Genomic DNA, 23,815 nt, shown 5'->3' on the forward strand with positions numbered 1-23,815 from the left:
TGTTTGTTTCTAGCATGGCTTCTGTTTTGAGATTTCTTCTTTGTAGAAGAAATGTGTTGCCCAGCTGTCTAGAATCCCAATCAGGATATGGCTTCAGTATGAAATATATTAAAAGAATGATTTTAGCTGGATATAAGCAGGAACGAAAATGAGGCTGGGCCTATTTTATCCAATTTTTACTCACAGAGGGGCACTCTGGTTCAGTCCAATGGGGCCAATATGAATAAATGAGGTAAAGCTAAGTTCTGGGGTTTTTTGGTTTTGCATTTTTTTAAATAATGTTTTGTTTGTTTTTGCTTCTGTTTTTGCCTTGGAAGGAGAGTAATTATGAAACATAAAGGTTCATATTAGTGAACAAACAGAGCTGAGGAGATTCTCAGTTACAAAGATTCTCAGAAATAAAAATCATGCACTGTACAGAAGTATTGCAGTCAACACCTAAAGGATGGTTCAACCCAAATTAAACTGTTGGAGAATTTAATGCATCTCAGTATTAATATTTCTCCTATTTGCAACACACACACACACACACACACACAGAGTATTCAACAAATATTAATTAAAACCTCCCTTTATGCACACCCAAGGGCTACTGTTGTTTAAGGGCAGAAAAGACAAAGATGATTCAAGTCGTACTTTTAAGATGTATAGAGATTTGTTGCAGAGACAGATATTTCAACCAGTATTCTATCCTTAAGCAACTTAAGATGTTACAGTCTGCTCGTTTTCTAGAACATTTTCTACTTTTTATTTTTATTTTTCTAAATTCATAGTGTTTTAAAGAGAAGTTTCAGGTTTACAGAAAAACTGAATGGAAAATATAGAGTTCCCATATACCCCTTCTACCCCCTACCCCAGCACAAAATTCCCCTATCATTAATATTTTTTATTAGTGTGGTACATTTGTTACAATTGATAAACTAATGTTGATACATTATTATTATTATTTTTAAAAGATTTCATTTATTTATTTATTTGACAGAGAAAGAGAGGGGGAGAGAACACAAACAGGGGGAGCAACAGAGGGAGAGGGAGAAGCAGGATCTCCGCTGAGCAGAGAACCCAACTTGGGGCTCAACCTCAGGACCTTGGGATCATGACCTGAGCCAAAGGTAGACACTTAACTGACTGAGCCACCCAGGTGCCCCTGATACATTACTACTAAATAAGTCTATAGTTTACATTAAGGTTCACTCTTAGTGTTGTATATTACATAGATTTGACAAATGTATACTGACATTTATCCACCATTATAATATCAAACAAAATAGTTACACGGCCCTAAAACCCCGCTGTGCTCATTGATTCATCCCCCTCTCCCCCCAGATCCTTTGCTACCATTGATCTTTACTGTCTCCATAGTTTTCCCTTTTCCATAATGTCATAGAGTTGGAATGGTACAGTACGTAGCCTTTTCAAACTGGCTTCTTTCACTTAGCAATATGCATTTAAGGGTCCTCCAAGTCTTTTGGTGACTTGATATCTCATTCCTTTTAACACTGAATAATATTCCATTATATGTATGTGCCACAGTTTATTTATCCATTTACCTATTGATGGACATATTGGTTGCTTTCAAGCTTTATCAATTAGGAATAAAGTTGAAAATACTTGTGCACAGGTTTTTGCGTGAACACAAGTTCTGAACTCATTTGGGTCAATATCAAGGAGGACAATTGCTGGGTAGTAGGTTATAAATATGTTTTTATAAGAACCTACCAAACTATCTTTCAAAGTTCCTACACCATTGTGCATTTCCACCAGCAGTGAATGCGAATTCCTGTTGCTCCAGGTCCTTGTCAGCATTTGGTGATGTCAGGGGCTTAGCTTTTGGCCATCCTAATACATGTTTAGTTGTATCGCATTATTGTTTTAATTTGTAATTCTTTGATGATATATGTATTTCCTAATTTTTAATTCTCTTACTTACCTATTACATATTTTTCTAACATCTGTGATTTTGACCTTTATGTTTCCATCATTCATTTAATCAATATTAATTCACATGCATTCTGTGTCTATTATATGCCAGTAATGTTTTTCAACGTTAGGATATTTTTTTTCTTTTACCTTTTTACTATTCTTTTTTTCATTTTCTGTTTGTCATATTCTACTAATTATTTATTTCACATAAACTATTAGTTGGTTCCTCTCTCTAGTCTATTAATCCCCAAGTAAACTGGATATTTCTTACTTCTCTGATGATAATAGTTTCATTTCTTCAAATTTCTCTTGTTCCCTTCACAACTTTCATTATTACAGATTCATAATACATAGAGCACAGAGTCTGAAATATTATTAGAGATGAAACGACTGAAAAAAATGAAGTGAAGAAATCACTTACCTTGGTTGACAATAAATCTTAACTTCTGTATTGTTGCCAGATTGCCACTAACTCGGTATATTCCATCAACATCTAGACCTGAAAATAAAAGGGCATGTTTTATATTTGCTCATAAAAGAACTGAGATGGTAAAAGAAAAAAAATGTGGGAAAGAAGGTAATAGTAAATCAACAACAAATATCCTTTCCTCATAGAGAAGACAAATTTCTGTGTTCTAAACCAAGCAATCTTCAATAGTTTAATTTCAACAAACTAATCATAAAGTTCAGTCATAGTCAATCATCAACAAATTTGAATCTTTTTTTAAATTATGTTGTTAGTTACCATACAGTACTTCATTAGTTTTTTAATCTAGTTGAATCATAGAAGAGTAATAGGTAGTGTTGGATTTTACACTATAGTTAAGATTCAGTCCCAAGGAAAACATAGGAATTAAACAGGTGATAGGTAGGAGAAGAATCTTCACATATGTATTATTGCCCCTTTCTGGACAGGAAACAACCCAAGGCATTTGTGGAATTTCCCTTCCTTCCTTTCTTCTTCCTTTCGTCCCTCCCTTCCTTTCTTATTCTATTCTATTCTATTCTATTCTATTCTATTCTATTCTATTCTATTCTATTCTATTCCATCCTGTCCTGTCCCGTCCCATCCGATTCAATTCCATTCTTTTTTTCTTGTAATCCCATAACATAACATGCATTGGTCTAATTATTTTAAACTACAAAAGAAAATTCTATTCCAGATGTATAACTAGTTTGATAATCTCTAGTATATTACAGGTAATGGGGGTACTCTGTTATGGAGGGATAATAAAGAAGAAAGTCTTTGACAAAATGCCGAGATTAGTTTCAGAGTACTTTAAAACTGGTCATCTATAATTCAAAATGACTTATTCTGGCAGTGGATTTGGATAATCAACCACTTGTTTTCCACACATCTATTTATAGCATGTAGTTATTTCCATGACCAAGTTATCGAAAAATGAGGAAACAGGAAAATAGAGAAACACTTATTGAGACACTATTATTGTCCTCAAGGAATGTGAATGACATACTTTTAATGTCAAGTGTGTATGATCCTTGATGTGTCCAGGCCCTCAGAGAGGCCAGAGATGAGGGTACCACCCAACTATCTCAGCTGTTTCTCTAAGGAAACGGCATAGCACCATGATTAAACATTGTAATTCACAATCCTAAGTATTAAATAAGTTGGTAGAAATTATTGTCATAATATAACAGAATAAGGGCTTTGTAAAGCTCTTTACTGACATGAAATGATCTCTTTTACAGTAGGAACATTTCTGCTATTGTGCAAAATATTTCATCAATAGTTTAAGGTAGAATAGCATAACTTGGAACACTGGCATTGATGGTATAATTCAAAACAATCATTCACTATTTTTTGATACTTTATTTCTTTAGAGCATTTTTGAATTTATAGCAAAATTGAAGGGAAGGTACAGAGATTTCACATATGCTTCCTGTCCCTCCTAGATGCATAGTCTCCCCCATTATCAGCATCCCCCACTAGAGTGATACATTTTTACAATTGAGGAGCCTATAATGCATCATAATCGATGTTTATGGTTGCAGTATGGTTCATTTTGGTGTTGTACATTCTATGGGTTTGGACAAATGCATAATGACATGTATCCATCATCATAGAATGATACAAAGTATTTTCCCTCTCCTATAAATTCTCTCTGCCCACCTAGTCATCTTCATGACTTTTACCCTTCCATGTGATCAACTATAGAGCAATTTGGAATAATATAAATATGATGGAATAGTTGTTAGCAAATTTATTAATTGGTTTGAGTTTTGTAGTTCTAGAATAATCTAATAATAAATCACTGTCCTTGTCCCTTCATGAGAATTATGAATTTGTGAGGAATTAAGATGAGGTTGGACACCTATTAGTGCGTATGAGTGTCAAGACACATACATTTATAAAAATCACATATATTATTTCTTCCTAATGCACAAAATAGCTCCATTAATCAAAGGCTAACACTCCAGTATGTTTGCTTTTAAGTACAATGTGCATTTGACAAATGAAATGTAACAATCGTCTTAATTAAAATTTTTCTAATATGTAACTCCTAGGTTTAGTATGTGACCATTTTGGTCTTCAGTTTATAAACATATGCCCAAAACTTTATAATTTATTACCCATTACTTTTCTTGCTTTGTCATTAGATAGTGCTTGGCACCTAGATTTAACCTATAAAATTTTAAATAATATAATAGATTTTAAAAATATTAAAACTTTCATGTACATATGTCCCTTTCAGTGTATTCCCTCTTGGGGTTATATTTAATTTTTTCTGAACATGTAGCTATTAGGGAAAATATTTCAGAATTCTTTAAAATCACCTTCAGTGGCTCCCTGTTATCTGTAGAAAATTTTTTCTGGTGGCAAGTTTGGGGCCTTTTTGGTAATAGTTTTGGAATTGGAACTAGACAAAGGTCATTCAAAACCATGATTGGTGAGTAATGTCATCCTGCTTGCCACCACAAACAGACAAAATTTCACCAAATGATGGTGGTCTGGTATTTTCCCATGACTTATCAGTTTCTTTCAAAGAATTTGAGAAAAAGAATATTTTAGTAAATAGAAACATTGATGCAATATGCAGACCTACATTCCCCAAGTGAGAAATCTTAATATGCTTTTAATAGAATTGGTGAAATTAGCCCTATTTAAAATAATGATTCACGATGAAATGTTGCTTAAAATCTCTTACAATGCAAACAAGAAAACTTACTATATAATTATTTTTAAAATCAATTTTTGCTTTGTTAATTAGTTGGACCCTTATCAGAGGTCAGTAGTAAATGATGTTACTTGAGTGTCAATGAATTTTTATTGCAAATAAGGACCTTATTTAAGTTTTATTTTATATGCATATCTCTTTATTCAAGGTACAAAATTAAACACATTTCTATTTTGAAGCTGGGACTCTTTCTTTTCTAATTATTTTATGTGTTATTGTAAATGCATATGTTGTCTAGAGTTGTAAACTGAATTTCAATTACCGGAATTACCCAGGATCCAAAACTTTCTTTTCCTTTTCTAGAAATTTTAAGTTACAACATATGAAGTACCCCCCCGCCCCGGTGTTTCATAAATTCCAGTAGAAGTTTTTTTTCTTTTTCTTTCTTTTTTTTTTTTTAAGTTGGGTAATCAAAAACATTTGAAAGAGCAGTATGGGTTGGATATATTATGCTTGAGCAATTGGAAAACACTATACTGTTTAAACAAAGCAGCCTCATCCTAAATTAATAACCCAATTTTCTTCTGGGATAAAAGGAGGGAGGGCTGGGGATGGAGACAGGGAGCGTAACTCAGACCAGTGCCACCACTGTGGTTGTAGAACTAAGACACAGCAGAGAAACTGCTTTGTGGCTTAAGATAGAAACCAGAAAGTAAGAGGGAGTAAAGCAAAACATATTAGATGCAATTTGAATCTAACTTGACACAACTTCCAAGCCTTTTAGATTCAGAGATATCAACACCATATATCTTGTGAAGGATAGCAGTCTCTGGCATTAGTGGCTCCTGCTTCAAATGGCTCCTGCTCCCCTGCTATCATACTTTTTAAATTACATAAATAGAGTGAAAATGACAAAGTACATATTAAAAAGGAGGGTATTACATTTTGCAAAATAATCTGGAACATATCAGTGAATTTTAGCAGTGATAAATTATATAGGTACAGTCTTGAAGTTGATTAGTTTTCCCCTGAATGCCTCACAGAGTGGCAAACCCAAAGTCGTAGGAATTATTACCCAAATTGCAATGACTCACGTGCCATCCTCTTTTTGCTCCAAGAACTTTGAAAGCTATGCCAAACCAAACCAATGTAAATTGGTGGATTTGGACATCCTTTTCATGACCACATTATCCTTGCTGGATTGGAAACTACTTATTTTGGAAATATAATTAGAGCTCGTATGATTTTTAAATGTGCAATGTCTTCAAGGTACCCATGTTGTGCTTTGGTAAAGTTTGGAGAAAAAATTACTTTGAAAGGTACTTCTTTCAAGAAAATACCATGACTGGATGCTGAGAAGAACTTTTCTTGTTATGCTAAAAATACTTTGGGAACACGGTGAAACGAAGTCATTTTCCTTTTTCTTTTTTCTTTTTTAATATCAAACTGGTATTAATGGCAGTAATGAAAAATTCTCCGAAGAAATCCATGTTCACCAAAAGGTCACTTATTTGTTCATCATCAGTTGATCTTCTTAAGTTTCAAAACAGTGTTTACCATTGACAGAAGTCACTGGGTATTGCTATAGGAGACTTTCAGAAATCTCTCTCCCCTGCTCCCCCCCCCCTTTTCTTCTGAAGAAGCTTAGAGTAGGATAGACACACAATTAGGAGTTATTAGACCAAATGGTGGTCTAACCCCAGTGGAAAGAATGCAGCTGTCATGAGTAATTCCCACTATAAATCTGAGACATTTTCCAAAAAGAAATCTAAGAGACCAGCACTGTTTCCACAGTTGACTGGCTTATCTGCCAAAATACAGGCAGTTTCTAACAATGCAGATGAACCTGTTAAAAATAGTTGCAAACTGTGGATTAGGTAGCATTCTGGTAGCTTGGATGATGGGCAAACCACGAAGATGTAGAATTTGAGCCTGGTTGTGAGGTGTGCCCCAAAAGCTTGCTTGTTTTTCTGGAACATAACAAAATGTATCTGAACCCCTGGAGTCTGAAATGTGGGCTGGGAATTTTGCGCAAACGGCCCCTCTCCTGAGATTTATGGCACTTCCTAATTCCTGGGAGGCCAGAGCTACCACAAGAGGAGTCATTCTCGCAATTCTTTGGTCTTCTGGCTTTTCCCTCTGGCAAAAAACAATGAGTACAGAAACACCCAGAACGCCCCCAAAGAGAGCTGCACATTTCTTTCTTGGTCCTTCTGAAGGTCCTGCTTGGGTCTACTGCTGAACATGAAGGGAAGTTGATGTGCCTTTCAGACTAGTCCTCCTCCCCTAAATTGAGTGTCTCCAACCTTCTACCGCCAACTTATTTGTTCTCACACTTTAAATTCAATGACTGAGAGAATAGGATATAATCTGAAACTCGAAGTTTGATTCCTGCTCTGTCTCAATGACTGGTATTTATGCTGCATCTATTTGCTGGCTTTATTTAACTGTTAATAACTTCTTGTGAGAGTCCCATCCTTCAAGAATGATTAATTTAGGAAAGAGTTGACACAATTCTCATTGTCAAACAAGAATATTTTTCTACATGTTAACTTTATGACTTTATAATAACCATTTTGAATAGATTTTTTCGCTATAGAGGCAGATATACTTCTTGGGCAAAAATGAAAATCAAACCACACAAAATATTATACAGAAATATTGTATCTACCCCACCCTGCTAGCCAAAGATAGTCATTGCTAGCAGTTCAGTTTTAGTTCTTTTTGTTGTTACTCATCTAAATGTGTCATATTTCTGTTCATTAATTTAACTTTGAATGGTATTTATTGACTTCCTATTAGAAAAGAAAATGAGTTTAGTGCATAGTTCCTATGTATTCTCTCTGTTATTATTAGTTACATTGGCCTGTTTCTATTTCTATTTCTTAAATCAAATTACCTCTGTGCTATAGAAAAATAAGAAACTTAGTGCGTTTCCTCTTCCTTCCCCTTCTCTCCCTCATAGCTCCAATTTTATCCTCTACGTTATTGCTTGTATTCTTAGAGTTTAGATTATTTTATTTTATTCTCTATAAATATTTTGTGACTCACCTATAATTCAATATTAACTGCTACTTAAAAAAAAAGGAGGGTGATTGGGTTCAACACTAAAATTTTGCTTCACAAAGGAGCTCTCCCAAAAGTCAAGACCTGATGTGTTCTCTTCTTTTGTAGGTTCCTTCATTTCCTCAAATTAAGCACTGCCCAAAAGAACTTTCTGTGATGATGGAAATGTTCTATCTACCTATTCAAGCCAGTTGCCACTGGCTGCATTTAGCTGACTACTGAGTGCTTGAAAATGTGGTTAGTGAAATTGAATTTTTATTTTACTTAATTTTAAATACTGTGATTTTGTGATTACCATATTGGACAGAGCCCCTCAAGGTCACAGTGAACTACTTGTGTTCCAGTGTTACTCTCTCTCAGGTTTATTTTTAAGATTTCTGTTTTCATAAAAGTATGTGATTGATATATTTTCTTATTTCTTCCATCTCAATTACTGTTTTATTTTGCTGCATAATGAATTGTTGATTTAAACACTTGTTCGATCTTCATAAACTTCTACTTTTCTAACTTTGAAAAAATGTTTCATTATCTTCTAGCATCTCTGCTAGTAAGTCTTTTATTAAATTGATCATTGAGTCTTTGTAGGTCAATTGCTTTTTCTTTCAGGATTTTTTTTTTTTAAGGATTTTTCTCTTTAAACTTGTAGAAGTAAAATTTTAATCAGATATGTCCACATCTAGGCCCTTTCAATCAGAAAAGTTTCTTATATTATTTACTTGATATATCCTTCCCTCTATTGTCTCTTTTCCATCTAAAACTACTTTAAGATGGATGCTGTTCAAATATCAGATTGCCCTTATGATTGAAAGAGCAAATTAATTAGAATATAGGGTGTGTCGTGGGTATTTTTGTATTTGCACACATCCTTTTTCCCTCCAATTGACTTCAATCTTACATGGGCAGACTGAATGAGGGTTTCTTGTAGAGTGAAGGGGTGAGTAGACAGTAGGCTGGTAGTTCTTCAATTACCAAAAGAGGGAGGACCTTATTTTGGACAAGGAATACTTTAACTGTTTTGGTCCTGGGCAAAGCTATCTAACTCTGTGTCTGTTATATAGAGAGGACCTGAGTTACCTTATTCTCTACTGCCTTCTTTCTCAGATGCCAGCAGCCTCTCCTTTGTCCTTGTAAAACTTGTTCTCAGGCTCCAGCAGCTGCTGCAGGTGCTTGCTTGGTACAGGATAAGTGAAGAGGGGCCCAGGTCTGCCATATTAGATCTGATATTTAGTGAATTATTTATTTATTATCCTCTTGCCAATTTCCACTCTTTTTATTCAACTCCAAGTTTGGATATTCTCTAGAACACCCCTGGAAAGAATTGTACCTAATTATTGTGACTGGGAATGTTGTTTCTTCTGCTCTAATTTCTCCACTTGTTTGATCCCATCTGCTTTCTTTCTTCATGGAATTTCTATTTCTGGTCAATTGATGACACCTTTTCTGTTTTCAGCACCATTATTATTTTTTTTTCTTTTTCATCATATCTTTTCTATTATTTCACTGGGATTTTTTTGAGGAAGAAGAATCAGACTTTTTTTTTTTTTTCAGTATGCCAGCTTGAATGGGGGCCTGCATTGTTTTTCATAAAGATAGACTTTTTAATGCTGAGAACAAAAGTTTCATTAGACTGTGAAGATGACTGCTGTATAATAATCTTCTCTGTTGTCATATGGGATATAAATGACCTGGGATTACATTATGAATATTTAAAATACTCATGTGTCTCTAATTCTAATGTGGGGGAAATATGTTAATACAGGGTTCATGATAAGTATACCCCTCATTGCCTTTTATTTTTCTCGCTCCTGTCCTTTTTTCATATTTACAGAAGTTCTATTATCACTTACGATTTCTCAAATGTTCCCCTTATTATTGTGATTGTTTTCTTTTTTCTGCTCCTTCTGCCCTTTCTTTTACATTTTCATCTCATTTTGATATTTTCTCCTACCTTCCTTGTATCTCTGCTACAAAATCTTATAGAGACAATAGTCACAGTAAGTTTTTCTTTTGAATATCATAACAAAATACCTACTTTTACTAATACTAATACCTAATTTTTTTAATAATTTTGGTTATTGAAGTATAGTTGACATACAATGTTATATTAGTTTCGTGGTGCACCACATAGTGATTTGACAATGCTATACATTATTTTTAACTTTCCTTCACTATGTTTGTTTGATTGATTTGGGAAATAGTCTTTTTTCAATGTCTTATATCTGAATAAAATGAGTTTTTCATCTACCAGATATTTTATAATAAGTAGATTCATGGAGAAAAGAAGAATTGTAGTCCTCTTAAGATATGAAAGAGATAAATACTTGTTGCTAAAATTTTTAAAGAAATGTTAGAGTGAAAAAGAGGTCACTAAGAGAAGAGCGCTTTTTTTATTTCTGAGAAAACTGTTTACGACCTATGATGCTGATAAATGTGACATTATTTTATATTGTTTAGATAGCCAGTGTTTTAGATAAGGACCAAATTCCAGATTTAAATTAATGTCTTAAAACTAAAAAAGCACAAAGTAAATAATATATGGGACTAAGGACAAAATGGTATCAAACACAGAATTTTGGATCAGAGGGAGAGATGTTGGTTTTTCTTCAAGAACTATTCATTGAACACTTGTGTATTTAAGATCATTATTAAATCCAAGCCCCCACCCTCCCAAACTTGCATCCGTTTAAGGTGTTATACTAGGAAATAAAATTGTTAAGGATCCTAGCCAAAAATAATTACATATATATTGGTCATTCATTCATTCATTCATATCATATTTGCTATTTGCCCAGTCCTGACCTCTTAACCAGTTTTTCCTATTTAAGCACCTGAGAAGATAAAACTTAAAACTGGGGAGGAAAAGGACAGAATATCCTGTGTTAAGAGCATTACTAGTTGTGTTTCTTGTTGGTCCTGTGTTATACCATGTATACATTGAAAAGATCTATGGCACTAGTATTTGTGGATGGGAGTGGGGGATGGCTGACTTTCTTACCTTTAAGTATTCTTCTTCTTATTTTTTAAAGATTTTATGCACGTACGTATGTATGTATGTATGTATTTAGAGAGCACAAGCAGGGGAAGGGGCACAGGGAGAGAGAGAATCTCAAGCCCACTCTGTGCTGAACTCAGAGCCAACCCAAGATCATGACCTGAGCAGAAACCAAGAGTCTGGCACTCAACCAACTGAGACACCCAGGTGCCCCTGCTATTATTAAGTATAATTATTATTCTTATATAGAGTTACATTGTTAGAAAAAAATGGGAAAACCGTTTATTGAATTAGTTTCCCATCTCTCCAGTTCCTTTTAAGTAGAACATTGAACACTTTGAGAAGCACAGGAGAATCACACCAAATTCTTTAAATGTTACCAGAAACACAAAAGTCATCCACCTTAATGTGCAAATCGCCTCACTGTGCACTTTTTTCACTACTGCAATTTTCTCCTTATATTTCTTCTTAGTTCTTATCATAATATTTCACTAACTGTGTCGGAATTGGAGAGACTCATCCACACTCTCAGAGTCCAGAAAAGTAGAGAGTAGTTTATAAAAAGTCTTGTGAAAACTCACATCAGTCCTGAGGCCTAGATTCTGGTTTCCATTTGCTGTAATTCTTTTTATGCATTAGACTTTTTTTGCATATAACCTCCATACATTTCATTCAGCTCGTATTCCATTTAGATGTACCACTGAGCCAATTGCCTTTAAAATCATGCTTTTAAATGTACAGAATACTAATTGATAGGCAAATAAAGATAAAAACAAAAGGAAAAGAAGTTACAACATGCCAATGTGATATGCGTGGAATCTACTTGTTTACCCTCCTTAATACCTGAGTAAAATGAAATGAGAGTCTCAGGATGGCACCTCATGTGTGGTGCCTCATGTCTTACATGTTGATACTTACATATCTGTCTAAACCCAGCTAAGATTTTGAGGCCTAACAATATAAAGCCTATACGATGGTAGACACAAATATGGTTTATAGAATTATATCAATCTTAGAATCATTCTGAAAGTATCTCAAAGTAAGGATCTCCGAGAGACCTTAAATTTGCCTGTGAAACCTCACTAGCACACCCAACGTCCTTGATTTGACAAGACAAAAGGTAGTGAACTGAAATGATTTCTGCAAAGTGGAAAGCAAAGAACCTGGAAATAGTCTTTGATAAATTCTCTTACATGTTTCTCTTTTTCTTTACTTTCTCTCTCTTTTTTCTTAGTCTTGAAGACAAATATTGGGCAATGATTCTGAGTATCATTAAGTGAGAGCTCTCGTCTTAAGGAAAAACTTCATGTGTCTGGAAGATATTGAAGTTGAAGGTTGTATTTGGTTCATCGCATCTCATTCTCTGAGTTTCTTTTATGTTTGAGTTCCATTGTTATGTTCTGCTGTGATCGTGCTGATGTAAATAAATCATTTTTTGGTATTATGACTTGCTCAGAGTGTTTTTTCAAAATAAATAGGGGTAATAAGAATGAACAGGCTAACTTGGTCAGCCGTTATCATCCAGCAGTTTGCAAGCGAATGCAAACAGCCGTGGGGGACCACTGCAGCGGGATGAGTGGAGCAGGTTTAATGAAAGAAAGCCAGTTTCCTGAAGGTGCCATTCCTAAGGAAAGCTTGGAGCTTAGGAAGGAATGATCTGTACACTATGCCCATGTATGCTTTTTCTTTTAAAAATTTTACCAACAAACTCCTTCATAAGTTAAAGGCATGCACTAAGAGGCTTACCAACACAAACAAGAAGAAAACACTGAAAAATGGCTCCTTTTGTGATGAAGTCATAATAGTTACATAAAGTCTAGCCTTTAATCCCATTATACTTGAAATAGATATTGATTTAAAATTCATATATTTGCTCTCATTCTTTTCAATCCCCCCCACCCCTATTTTTTTAAACATCTAAACAAAGTGACCTCATTGTTTTCCATTGGACTTTTTTTAAAACATCGGCTGGGATGATTGAGATTCAGGAATGTGGGAAAATGGATTCCCAAACCACGTCCCTCCCCTTTCATTCTGAACTGTAATTTTTGGCTTGGCTTGAATCACAGTCATCGCATTTCAGCCTGAATCTCTCTGTAAAGTGATCTTTCTTAAACATTTCTCTCACTCATCAAGGGATCAGAAACAAAGCTGTTCTAGTCTTTCAGCAAAACACTTACAAGCAGCTTTTACCGAGAAGTTGCAAGAGCTAAATTTCCTCTAAAATTGTTTGAAAAGCGAACATTTTCAGTGCCTCGTTGTCCTTTTTGTGAATCTTGTCATCTGTATGCCATGAGCTCCAGCAGCTATTTTAATCTGTTTTTGTTTGCAATCCATTTGGTGTCCACCCAAGGAAATGCAGGTGATTCTAATTAACTTACTGCTGAAGATGTAGGAAAAAATATCTCAATTGTGTCGCACAGAATTATACATTTAAAACCTTTCTTCTATTATTTATAACATATTATTAATGAAAATGATTGTATGAATATGTTTACCATCTAATTCATTGCTGTTCACTTTTTTAAATCAGTGAGGCTTACGGCACAGAAAAAAAGCCACACACATACACAAATCCACAGACACAATACAGACCCCAAGACGGCTTGCCAACTTTTATTTAACAAGAGTAGCAACTTAAAAATAACATTATTTTTACTTTGTGCAACATAGTTTAATATCTGAAATAACCCTGTTCCAATAAAAACCTATTGAAATACTCTCAGCCTAACTCTGCCCTGAAGGTAAAAGTGATTAATTGAAAGATTTTGGCAGATCTCTGCTCACCACCAGGGCAGTTTAATTTAGAACACATTCAACCATTTCTCAGTGTCTCTGTGTTGGTGGAGCATAACTTTTGATCTTCTTTGGGGAGGTGCCTCTAATTCAGACCCTTTAGCTAGCCACTTCCTGGAGGGTTTTGATGGCTTGCTTCTGCTAAGCATTCAGGTGAGAGACAGCCCTTCTGGCTGCTGCCTCTAAAGTGGGGTAGGGAAGCAGAATTCCAGACACAAAGGCAAGATATACTATAAACCTGTTTGAGTGTATCTACCATCGGTAAAGTCCTATTTAGATCACAGACAAACTTCTGAGAAATTCTGGTGCCGTTAGACTCTTTTCTAGTTAAAGAAGGGGCTCCTGGTCATGACAGTGAATGAGACTGAAAAGATTAAACTTCCTTTTCTCGGGAAACATAAATAAGATTATGATTTCCTTTTTGATAATACAGGAGAGAGTATCATGTGGGTATTGTTAATACTTCTGCTAAACAGAGACATGGGGCTAGTACAAAATCCTCTCTTTTTGGCAAATGGACCTGTGCTAAATTGTGGTTCAACAGAAGGAAAGAAAAATTCCAATCTATTCTGGATGGAAAGACCTTGAGTTGGTGAACTCCAACCTTGAATACCACTTAACACATATTGATTAAGCATTTATTATATTGCAAAAGTGTCCTAGGCACTGGAGTTACAGCAATGAACAGAGTACACAGTCCAGATATTATGGAGCTGTAGTCCTAGTATTGTTCTGAGGCACTAACAGTGAATCCTGCACACAAATTGATGAGTTAGTAACAATGGCACCAGCAGTCTCTAATATTTTCACACATGCAACACATCTGAACAATACACTCAGGTTAGTATATGCTCTATAGCCAACTTTAGAAGGAAACAACATTATGAAATATATTAAGTTTCACATTATATCCTCAAACAGTTAGGCAATATGTTATATATATTATGCAGTACATTATATATAACTATAATATGCTATATGTATTATATATACATTATGCATTACACTATTAATAATAATTGTATACAGTGGGATTACAAAAATGATTCTGGTTTTATTTATTATTTTATATATTTCTGATTATTTTGTATGTGTGCATATGTATACATATAGGCATATGTAAGATTATGTGTATTATTATAAACAAAAAACAATAATGATATTTATTTCATTACCAAAATATCATGCTATCAATTGCATTTCTTTGTTATGATATAGGTTTATGTTCCTATAGGTTCATTTGAAAAAGACTGAAAGATAAACTATTGAGTGTCCTTTAATGCTCTATTGTATATCTTTAATTTATCTGAAACATGCTTTAGGACCCATGATATCAGATTCCAAATCTTTATGAGGCAAAATAGAAATCTCAAAATTTAAGTATTTTACAAACTATTCTATTATTGGACAAATCACACCCAGATTTGGAAATACAAATACAAGGTTTCTAGAATACAGCCTAAAAGACATAATCGTTTTCCCTAATTGTAAGCTCTAACTATCTCTGAACAATTTATACCATTGTCATTCATGATTGTAGGTCCCGTATGAAAAGAAATGCATAAAGACCCAAAGCTAGTATTGGGGTTGGCTTTTTAACTTCTACTATCACTCCCTAAGTAGAAAGGGAAGGCAAGATCTCTTTTAGTGGTGTAGGAAAGACCTCTATCCTCAGCTTCATTCTTTACTACTTGAGGACTGTTAACTGTCTAGTAAAGCATTGCACACACTCCAGTTACTCAAAACATTACTTGTTGACTTAAAAAAAAAAAAAAGACATTCCAATACCAATTGTTCCCTTATTTAAGCTCATCTAGCACTAGTATAATACAAACCAGATTTCCTGCTTCTGGAGGATTTTGTCACATAGGTCTGCATAAAAAGTCTTATTGAAATATTTGTGTGTGTGTATGCATATTTAGTATCTAACACTTCTTTCTGATCTATTGTTACAGAAAGAAAGTATATTAAACTGAGACATGCTACATACGTTGATGTTCATTAATATGATATTGATTGATGTCTATCCCATATATGTAATTTTCTAAGAGGTAAGAAGCCAAGTTACAAATACATCTCATGTTTTCCATTGTATGAAATTTAAATAGTGTCTCAATTTCCCCATTTTCCCTAAGGGCTGGCAGATTTTGATCTTAAGAATATTAGAAAATCCATGATGATCGAATATAGCTGACTGTAGAAGTTAGAAATGAAAGATTATCAATTCGGAGACCTGGACTTTACACCATCGGTCCCCAAGTTTAGTCTTAACATTAATTGCAAAGGCTATATTTAGGGCATCTTTTCAGAAGCTTGGGGATGAAAACTCTGTTCTAAAGTGTTCCTTTCATACAATTTTGCTTATGCCTAAAATTATGCAATTAGAATTTTATCCCTTTGTCTTCAAATCCTGTGGAAAGATTTCACATCTAACCTCACTAATCACGTGCACTTTAGTGTAGATTAATCTATTTGATTTTGTCCTGACAGCAGACTTCAGCTCCAAGGACAGAAAGTACAACAAGACTTCACTTGCGTAGGCTATGGAACAGGCGGAGATGGAGGATAAGAGGGCAAGTGTGATACACAATGGGAAAGAAACAGAAAGGGGAAGCAGGTATCCTCTATTGGTTGCAAATTAAGCCAAGGTAGTTAGCATTATCCAAATGCTTATTCTGCCTGGATTTTCTATTTTCAGATATACCAGGATACAGGGAAATGGAGTTGTTCTTACTGTATTTAAAGATTCAGGGAAGGAAAGGTACGTTTCTCAGCCTGTCTAAACACATTTTATCCTTAAACATAATTTATTCTTATCATCATCATGATTTTCCATCATGTGAAAAGTGTAATAAATTATCTTTCTTCAGAGACAACTTATATAATGATCTTTTCATTGGAGGTGAGTATAATGCTCTAAACTGAGGTTCGTCCTTGGAATCATGGGATCTCTGAAAATCAGGCCTTTCTCCTTTCTGCACCGTGCCTGCAGAAAACACAGTCTTGGAGACGCTTCCCGCCGTGTCAGTCCTCTGCTCCTGCCCTGGGTGTGCAGCTGCCTGCTCTAGACCACGGGCTCCATCCGAAACCTCTCAGCCCTGTAGTGGCCTGAAGTCTCCCCAGGTAACTCAGCCTAAGGTTCATCAGCGGAAGACAAACAGCCCTGAACGATGGCGGCCTCATGAGGTCCAGGATTCCCAGTCTACTTTCAAATTTCAAACAAACCTTAACAAAGACTATTAGACCCAGAAACAAATGCACTTCTATTAATTCATTGGCCATAATATCAAAATAATGACCTTATTTTGTCCAAATTTAGAGCAAAGTACGCTACAAGCAAAACCCTTAGAGAGGAGGAAGATACTAAGCTTGGGAACACAGCATGCTTTTAGAGGTGTCAGTATAACTCCCTTTGCCCTTCTTTGCCTTATCGAAAAGAACAAAACAGAATGAAACCCTTCTTCCCTGGTGCTTGGAAAGGACTCTAGTAGGAGACAAAGACACTTAATGCTAAATTGTTGTTACCGCTTAAAACAACTGTACTCAAGGTAACACTCAAAGGAATTTAAAGGATGTCTGAACTTCAAGTTAAAGTATAAATGATATTCCTAAGGCACGTTTGCCAGGAGGAGGGGATTGGAGGTCAGGCACAGTGTTTAAGGGGCCATTAAAAAGTAATGTAACACTCTAGCAAAGAAAAAGATGGGAGCAAATGAGAACCAAAAATACACCCTGATCTGTCCTGGAGTTGTCCTTGTTCAGACTCAAGTTTTGCCCCTGTGACAAATTTCACTAACAGGTATTTATTTATTTATTTATTTATTTATTTATTTATTTATTTAATGGTTTCAGGATTTCAGACACCTTCCAACTTTAACTCAACCTACCAACATTACTTATAATATCTTGTTATAAATATGGAACTCAAATTCACTATTTAAAAATGTTTAATAAGTAAACATTCCCCTGCCCACCATGCTGTCAAATGGGACAATAAATGATACAGGATTTTGAGTAGAGAGGTCTGTTTTCATTCTTATATGGCATGTATGTTAGAAATAGTAAACAAGAGGGGACTTCAAACACCTTTAAAAGGGAAGTTATTGTTCATGAAATAGTATTTTTGTGCAATCTCCAACAGTTTGAGTTAAACAGATACACTAATTTTTTCTTTGTTTTGGGGGACAATTTGTGGGACTTAATTTTAAAAATATGAAATTTTAAGAATTCTTTTTAACTCTCCTTTATACAAAATATTACCCTGCTGATTTATCCACAGGGTTAAATGCAATATCATTTTAAATATTAAAGTTTCCCATATTCGTTCTGTAAAGACACAGGAAAATACGGCCAAACTATATTATTTTGACCTGTGACCCTTGTTTTGGATCCATGGTGATTGTTGTTTTGCACACTGCACTCTAATTGTTTCTGCTGGCTCCTTGGGAATCCAAAGTGTTTCTAGACCTATTTCCAGCTAAGAAGAGTTGATTTGTAACATTAGTTTAATTTCTATCCTAATAACTTTCCGCCTATGTGCCTTTTCTAGTAGTTTACCCAGTAAAAAAAAAAAAGAAATTATTTTATCTGCTCCTATCCATAAAAAGCTTGTGAAAAAAAAAGCCTTTCTGGTGGGAAAAGAATTTGAAAGGAAAACATGTACATACATATATCAGACCAAGAATTAAAAGATGAACATTATATGTGAGGAAACATTATAAGAAGGTTTCACTATATTAGTTTTTCCAAGTCAGTGTTCCAAGCCAGTCTTGGATTATGTGTGAAAAGTAAGAACTCTATACTGTAACAGGTGCTGGCAGGAAACTCCCATTAAAGCTTATGAAAGTTATGCCTGTAAAGTCCTGGCATCTGAGAAAATTCTCGCATAAGAATGCATTATGCATCAGATTTTTCTCACTACAAAAACAATATGAGGCTGTGACTACTTAACAGTATTCCCAGTCACTATTTTGTTAACATCACCCCTCAGTGATAACATCTTTGGTGACCTTGTGCTATATGTAAAGTATATATCAGCCTTCATTTCAACACTGAGAGCATGCATTGTCTTCTCTACATACCAATAGAGATGTTGGTCTACCATCTGTCTGTCCTAATCAGAGCATAAACATGAAAGGGTTTTTTTTTTTTCCTCCTTAGAGTCAGTAGATTTATACTAATTGATCCATATTTCGAAGATTGGCTCTTCATGTGCAACATGGCAAATATTTATGAAATTTTACTGGAGTTTGGAATAGTCTATGGAATATCAGGTAGTAAGTAACATAGGTTTTAAATCTGTAGTATTAGACTCATGTTGGAAAGTACTAGCATTATGTGTGGCACATAGTGGGTGCTTAATAAATGTCATTTTTGTTTTCCTTACTGAAAACACCCCCCTCATCTGTATGGCCACATCTTTAAAGACCATTAGTCTTGCTCACTTTAAAGTTAACAAGTAAAACCTCTTTCTGTGATGAAGCTCACCTTTCTAGCCTATAAATTCTAGAGGTTAAAATATATTTTTTTTACTGACATTTGTCTATTGGGTACAACTGAATAAAAATTCTCTTTAGTCTATAAATCTAACACTTATAAGGAATTTGATTTAAACCCAATAGGTAATTTGGATCTAAACCATTTACCAAATTAAAAACTGAGATAAAAATTTAGACAGTAGTGAATGTTAGACAAAGCCCAGTGAAAATGATTATGAGTTTGTATATATCCAGATGTATGTATCCATATCTAGGTGTGTAGCTAAACTATGGATTAATTGTTACTAGCTTGCACTTGTAATTGTGTATGTAGTTTTAAATATGCTTTTCATGTATCAATAAATATATCTTTAGTAAAAAGTCCTCAGTTAGGGTAACATAGTTACCTTTCAGAACACACACACACACACACACACACACACACACACACACACCAGCACCAACCCAGGCAATCTGCCAAATGTGGTTGCTGTGAAAAAGATTTTGCTTTAGGGCAATAGCAAACTAGCTCACCACCCTGCTGCCCTGTCCACTCCTCACCACACGGTTCTTTGCTGTATCCTGAACTTCCCCTCCTACAGTGAGGGAACATTTCTTCGGACTGTTTTATTGCCAATATATTTTTACTTTGTATGATGAAATGAAACAGGGGACTGGTTTCATTAGAAAGAGAGGTAAACAGAGCATTAATTAAATTTGCTGATGATACTAAATTGGGAGGAACTGTGGACATCTGTGAAGACAAAAGAATCATACAAATGGACTTAAGGAGTTTAGAAATATGAGCAGGAAATAATAAAAAGAGATTCAGCCTTAAATAATGCAAGCTAATACATTTGGGAAAAGATAATCAAAAACATGGCTATTCAGTGGACGGTAGATGCCTGGAAAGTGGTGATGGTGAAAGAGACCTAGGGGGTGATAATGGGAAAAATTATACACAAACTTACAGGGAAGTAGGCACAATGCCCAGAGTGTTACATATAAAAGAACATCATTTTTTGAACCAGAAAGATGATAGTCCTACTCTTATGATACTGTTAGATCTCAAAAGGATCAAATTTGGCTGGTGTTAGTTGAATCCCTCAGGTTCATGAAATAATTTAACACTATTTGTTGAGAGACTTGGTTTCACCCTATGAAGGACGAGAAAGTCTGTTTTGTCTGAAACCTGTCCTGAACACCAGAATCATTGCTCTATTTCTGTCTTATCTCATCCTATTGTAGACTATTACTAATATGGTATATCATATAGATATAGATATGGATATAGATATGGATATGATAGATACATATTGGCCATGCTACAAACAATCAAAAAAAATTCCTTGCTTTCACTTTTAAGGTAGTTTCTCTTCCTTCTGGATAATATGACTTCATGTTATGATTCAAGAGACATCTACTCACTATCTCTTCTAATAGTTCAATGAATCTTCAGTATATAGGATTTGAGTCCTTAAGGATAAATGCATGGATGGATGGATGAAAAGGAACTTTGGTTAATATCTACCTATTCATCCATTTAATCATAAATCATGAATTAAGCCCATACCATATGCCAGCTTTGGTGTGCTAAGCACTGATGAGACAGAAATGAACCAGACACAATGCCTAGACTCTGGGACTCATACTCTAGATGGAGAAACAGGTAAAGGCACCAGCCATTATAGCCCCATGCAATAAGGGCTGTATTAGGGAGAGCAAAGCTGTCATTGGAACACTGCAGAGAGAAATCCTAATAATGTTCAAGACACCATGGAGAGGTGTCTGGGGATATAAGTCAGAGAATATTCCTTGAAGAAGGGGGCTCCTGTGCAATGCACAAGAGGATGAATATGAGTTTGGCAGGTGGATGGGCAAGGAGAGGGTCCTTAGAGAGAAGGAACAGCACATGGAAAAATATCAACCTTTGGAAAACTTGATGTAGTTGATATTCCTGGAGCATAGGAAGCAGCTTATGAGAATATGAAGCTGGACAATAGACAGAGGTCATATGCTTATGGGGATAGTTAGTGTGGAATTTTGTTTATCTTGATGGAGAAAAGAAACTACTGGAGGGATATTCTAAGAAGGCATACTACAATTCTATTTATGTTCATGAAGAATGATGTTGTCATGATTAAGAAGGTGGCCTGGGCAGAAAATCTCACTTAGGAGTTTGATCTCAAAAGAAATTACAGGGTTCTAATCAATGCCATAGCAGATGAAAGGAAGAATCAGATTTAAGAGATAGTAAGAAAGGAGAGATTATTAAACTTGGTGAATAATGCTCTGCGTAAGTAGAGAGAACAGTCTAAAATATCCAACATATTTCTTTTTAGAAGAATGGGAAGAAAAAAAGAAAAGAAGAATGGGGAAAAAAGGCATGGTGCCATTGACTGAGTTAAAGAACAAGAAGGAGGAATAGGTTTGTTAGGGAAAGTGATAAATGCAGTTTGAAGAAGTTCAGTTTGAGATGCCGGAGGAAAATTCAAGAAGGGTTGTTCTTAGACCACAGCTCTGAGAATAACACATAGCTTGAGGAGTTATTCTGAAATAGGAACTTTGAAGTCATTGAAGAAATTATTGAAGATTTTGGTATCATTGAGATTACACTGAAAGAATGGATAGAGAAATCCCAGAGTGAAGGATCAAATCCAGAGAAAAACACACATTTCTTATGCTGTCAAACTCTGGGCTAAGAGCATGGACTCCAATATTATGCCACGCAATTTCAAATACAGGCCAACTGGCGACCTTTAAGACTAAAGGAAAGAAACTTTACTACAGTGATTACAATACTGTCTGCTAGGTGTTCCACTGCCTCGTAGGGAGACTAAAGAGTCAAGTTAGCCCAAGCAGTAAAAAATGCAAAATATAGCAAGAAGACCATCACTTTTAAGACAAGAAAGGTAGCAGTCCAATTTTAATGACACCTGCATATTCAAAGTCTTCAGAGGGCTTTTGATAAGGTCAGCAGAGTTTAACTTTTCTGACATCAAGTAAATTTGGAGAAAATGAAATCAATATCCAATAGCAAAATCATGTCAGAATTTAGAGTATTGGTATCCTGTCTTCATTAGCTTCCAGTTGGTAAGTCTGTGTAGTTGACCATATATAACTTATTTCAAATTCTTTGGCAGACTCTTTCAACTCAAGAAATTATCATCAAAATAAAAACTTCCTCAGATTTATGTAAAAAATAATCACTGAATCAAGAAGGTGAGATGTTCATGGGGAAGTAAATGAACACTCAGAACAGCACCAGCATGTTATTCCAAGTCTGAATTAGAGGAAAAGATATGGTGCTCTACTTGTGCGGTTATGAGACCCGAGCCTACTCCTGACTATTCTCAGGCATGTCACTTATAAGTCATAGTTGCCATTCAATTACTTGATTAGAAACAGCAGACTATTGGTGTTGAAACAATGTTTAATGGGATATGACTTCCTCTGATGAAAATGAGTAGAAAATGGGTACTCTATTAGTGGCTGCATGGCACCCTTAAACGTAGTACCCAAAAACTGATGAACATAAAATCTTTAAGGAAACATACTTTCAAATGTTTAGTGTAGCTGGGTATAGATAGAAAAGAATATAATTTAGAAAGACATAATATACCATTATCAGAATGGTTTGCATGTTTAGAAAACAGATTGGGAAACCATGCAAATCATACAGCTGCCTTTAACCAACAACTGTTGGTTGTTGATTTTTCTTTTTTTAGTTTCAACCATATACAGGTATAACAATGGTGTGCAGCTTTCCATGAAGATTTAGGCAACGTTGAATGTAATTTATCCATTTATTTATCATTTATTGAGAATCCATTATGTGCCAGGTACTATGAAAAGTTAAAAATAAATCCACGTTCTCTATATGAAGTGGCACACGATGGACCGAGGGTAATATTTTAAATATTTTTCTTCTGTAAGCTGTGCTTTCAGTCTAAATCTCAGGACATTCTTATTTCCTTAAAAATTGGGTAATTTGACATTTTGGGTCTACAGTCCTACTATAAGCTCAAGAACTCTTCCAGCAGTATCATTTTAAAGCTATTTTGGTTTTGCAGTTTTTCCTCCCAAAGTGTCGTGCCCCTGATTTTTTTTTTTTTGTCTGAACTGAAAATAGGAAGTGGCTTGAAAATTATAAAATTTGGCAAAAAGGTATAAAACTAGCAATGAAAAGATTACTTGAACCCAAGAAAAACACACACATCTAATTCCACAGACTGTAAGATAACCTTTCACAGAATTTAGAAGAATCTCTAAGACATGACTCTTAAGGGGGATGAATAAATTACTCCAAAAAATCCTATAGAAGAAAATATGCCATGTTCAATTATATGGACCCGTGCAACTACTTCTGGAATCTGTATGCCTTTTAATATATATGTAGATCAATGATTAATGCTTAAGTTAGC

General features: G+C 34.9%; 1 protein-coding gene across 1 annotated transcript in view; it reads right to left on the minus strand.

Moving 5' to 3' along the window:
• Positions 1-23,815, minus strand: part of ARHGAP15 (Rho GTPase activating protein 15) — a 594,269-nt gene that overhangs the window by 187,323 nt on the left and 383,131 nt on the right. The window contains 1 exon segment of the mRNA XM_008695878.2: positions 2,345-2,422. Coding sequence (XP_008694100.1) covers positions 2,345-2,422 — 78 coding nt within the window.

This window comes from Ursus maritimus, unplaced genomic scaffold (assembly GCF_017311325.1).
Source record: "Ursus maritimus isolate PB19 unplaced genomic scaffold, ASM1731132v1 scaffold_1, whole genome shotgun sequence".
NCBI classification, from domain to species: domain Eukaryota; kingdom Metazoa; phylum Chordata; class Mammalia; order Carnivora; family Ursidae; genus Ursus; species Ursus maritimus.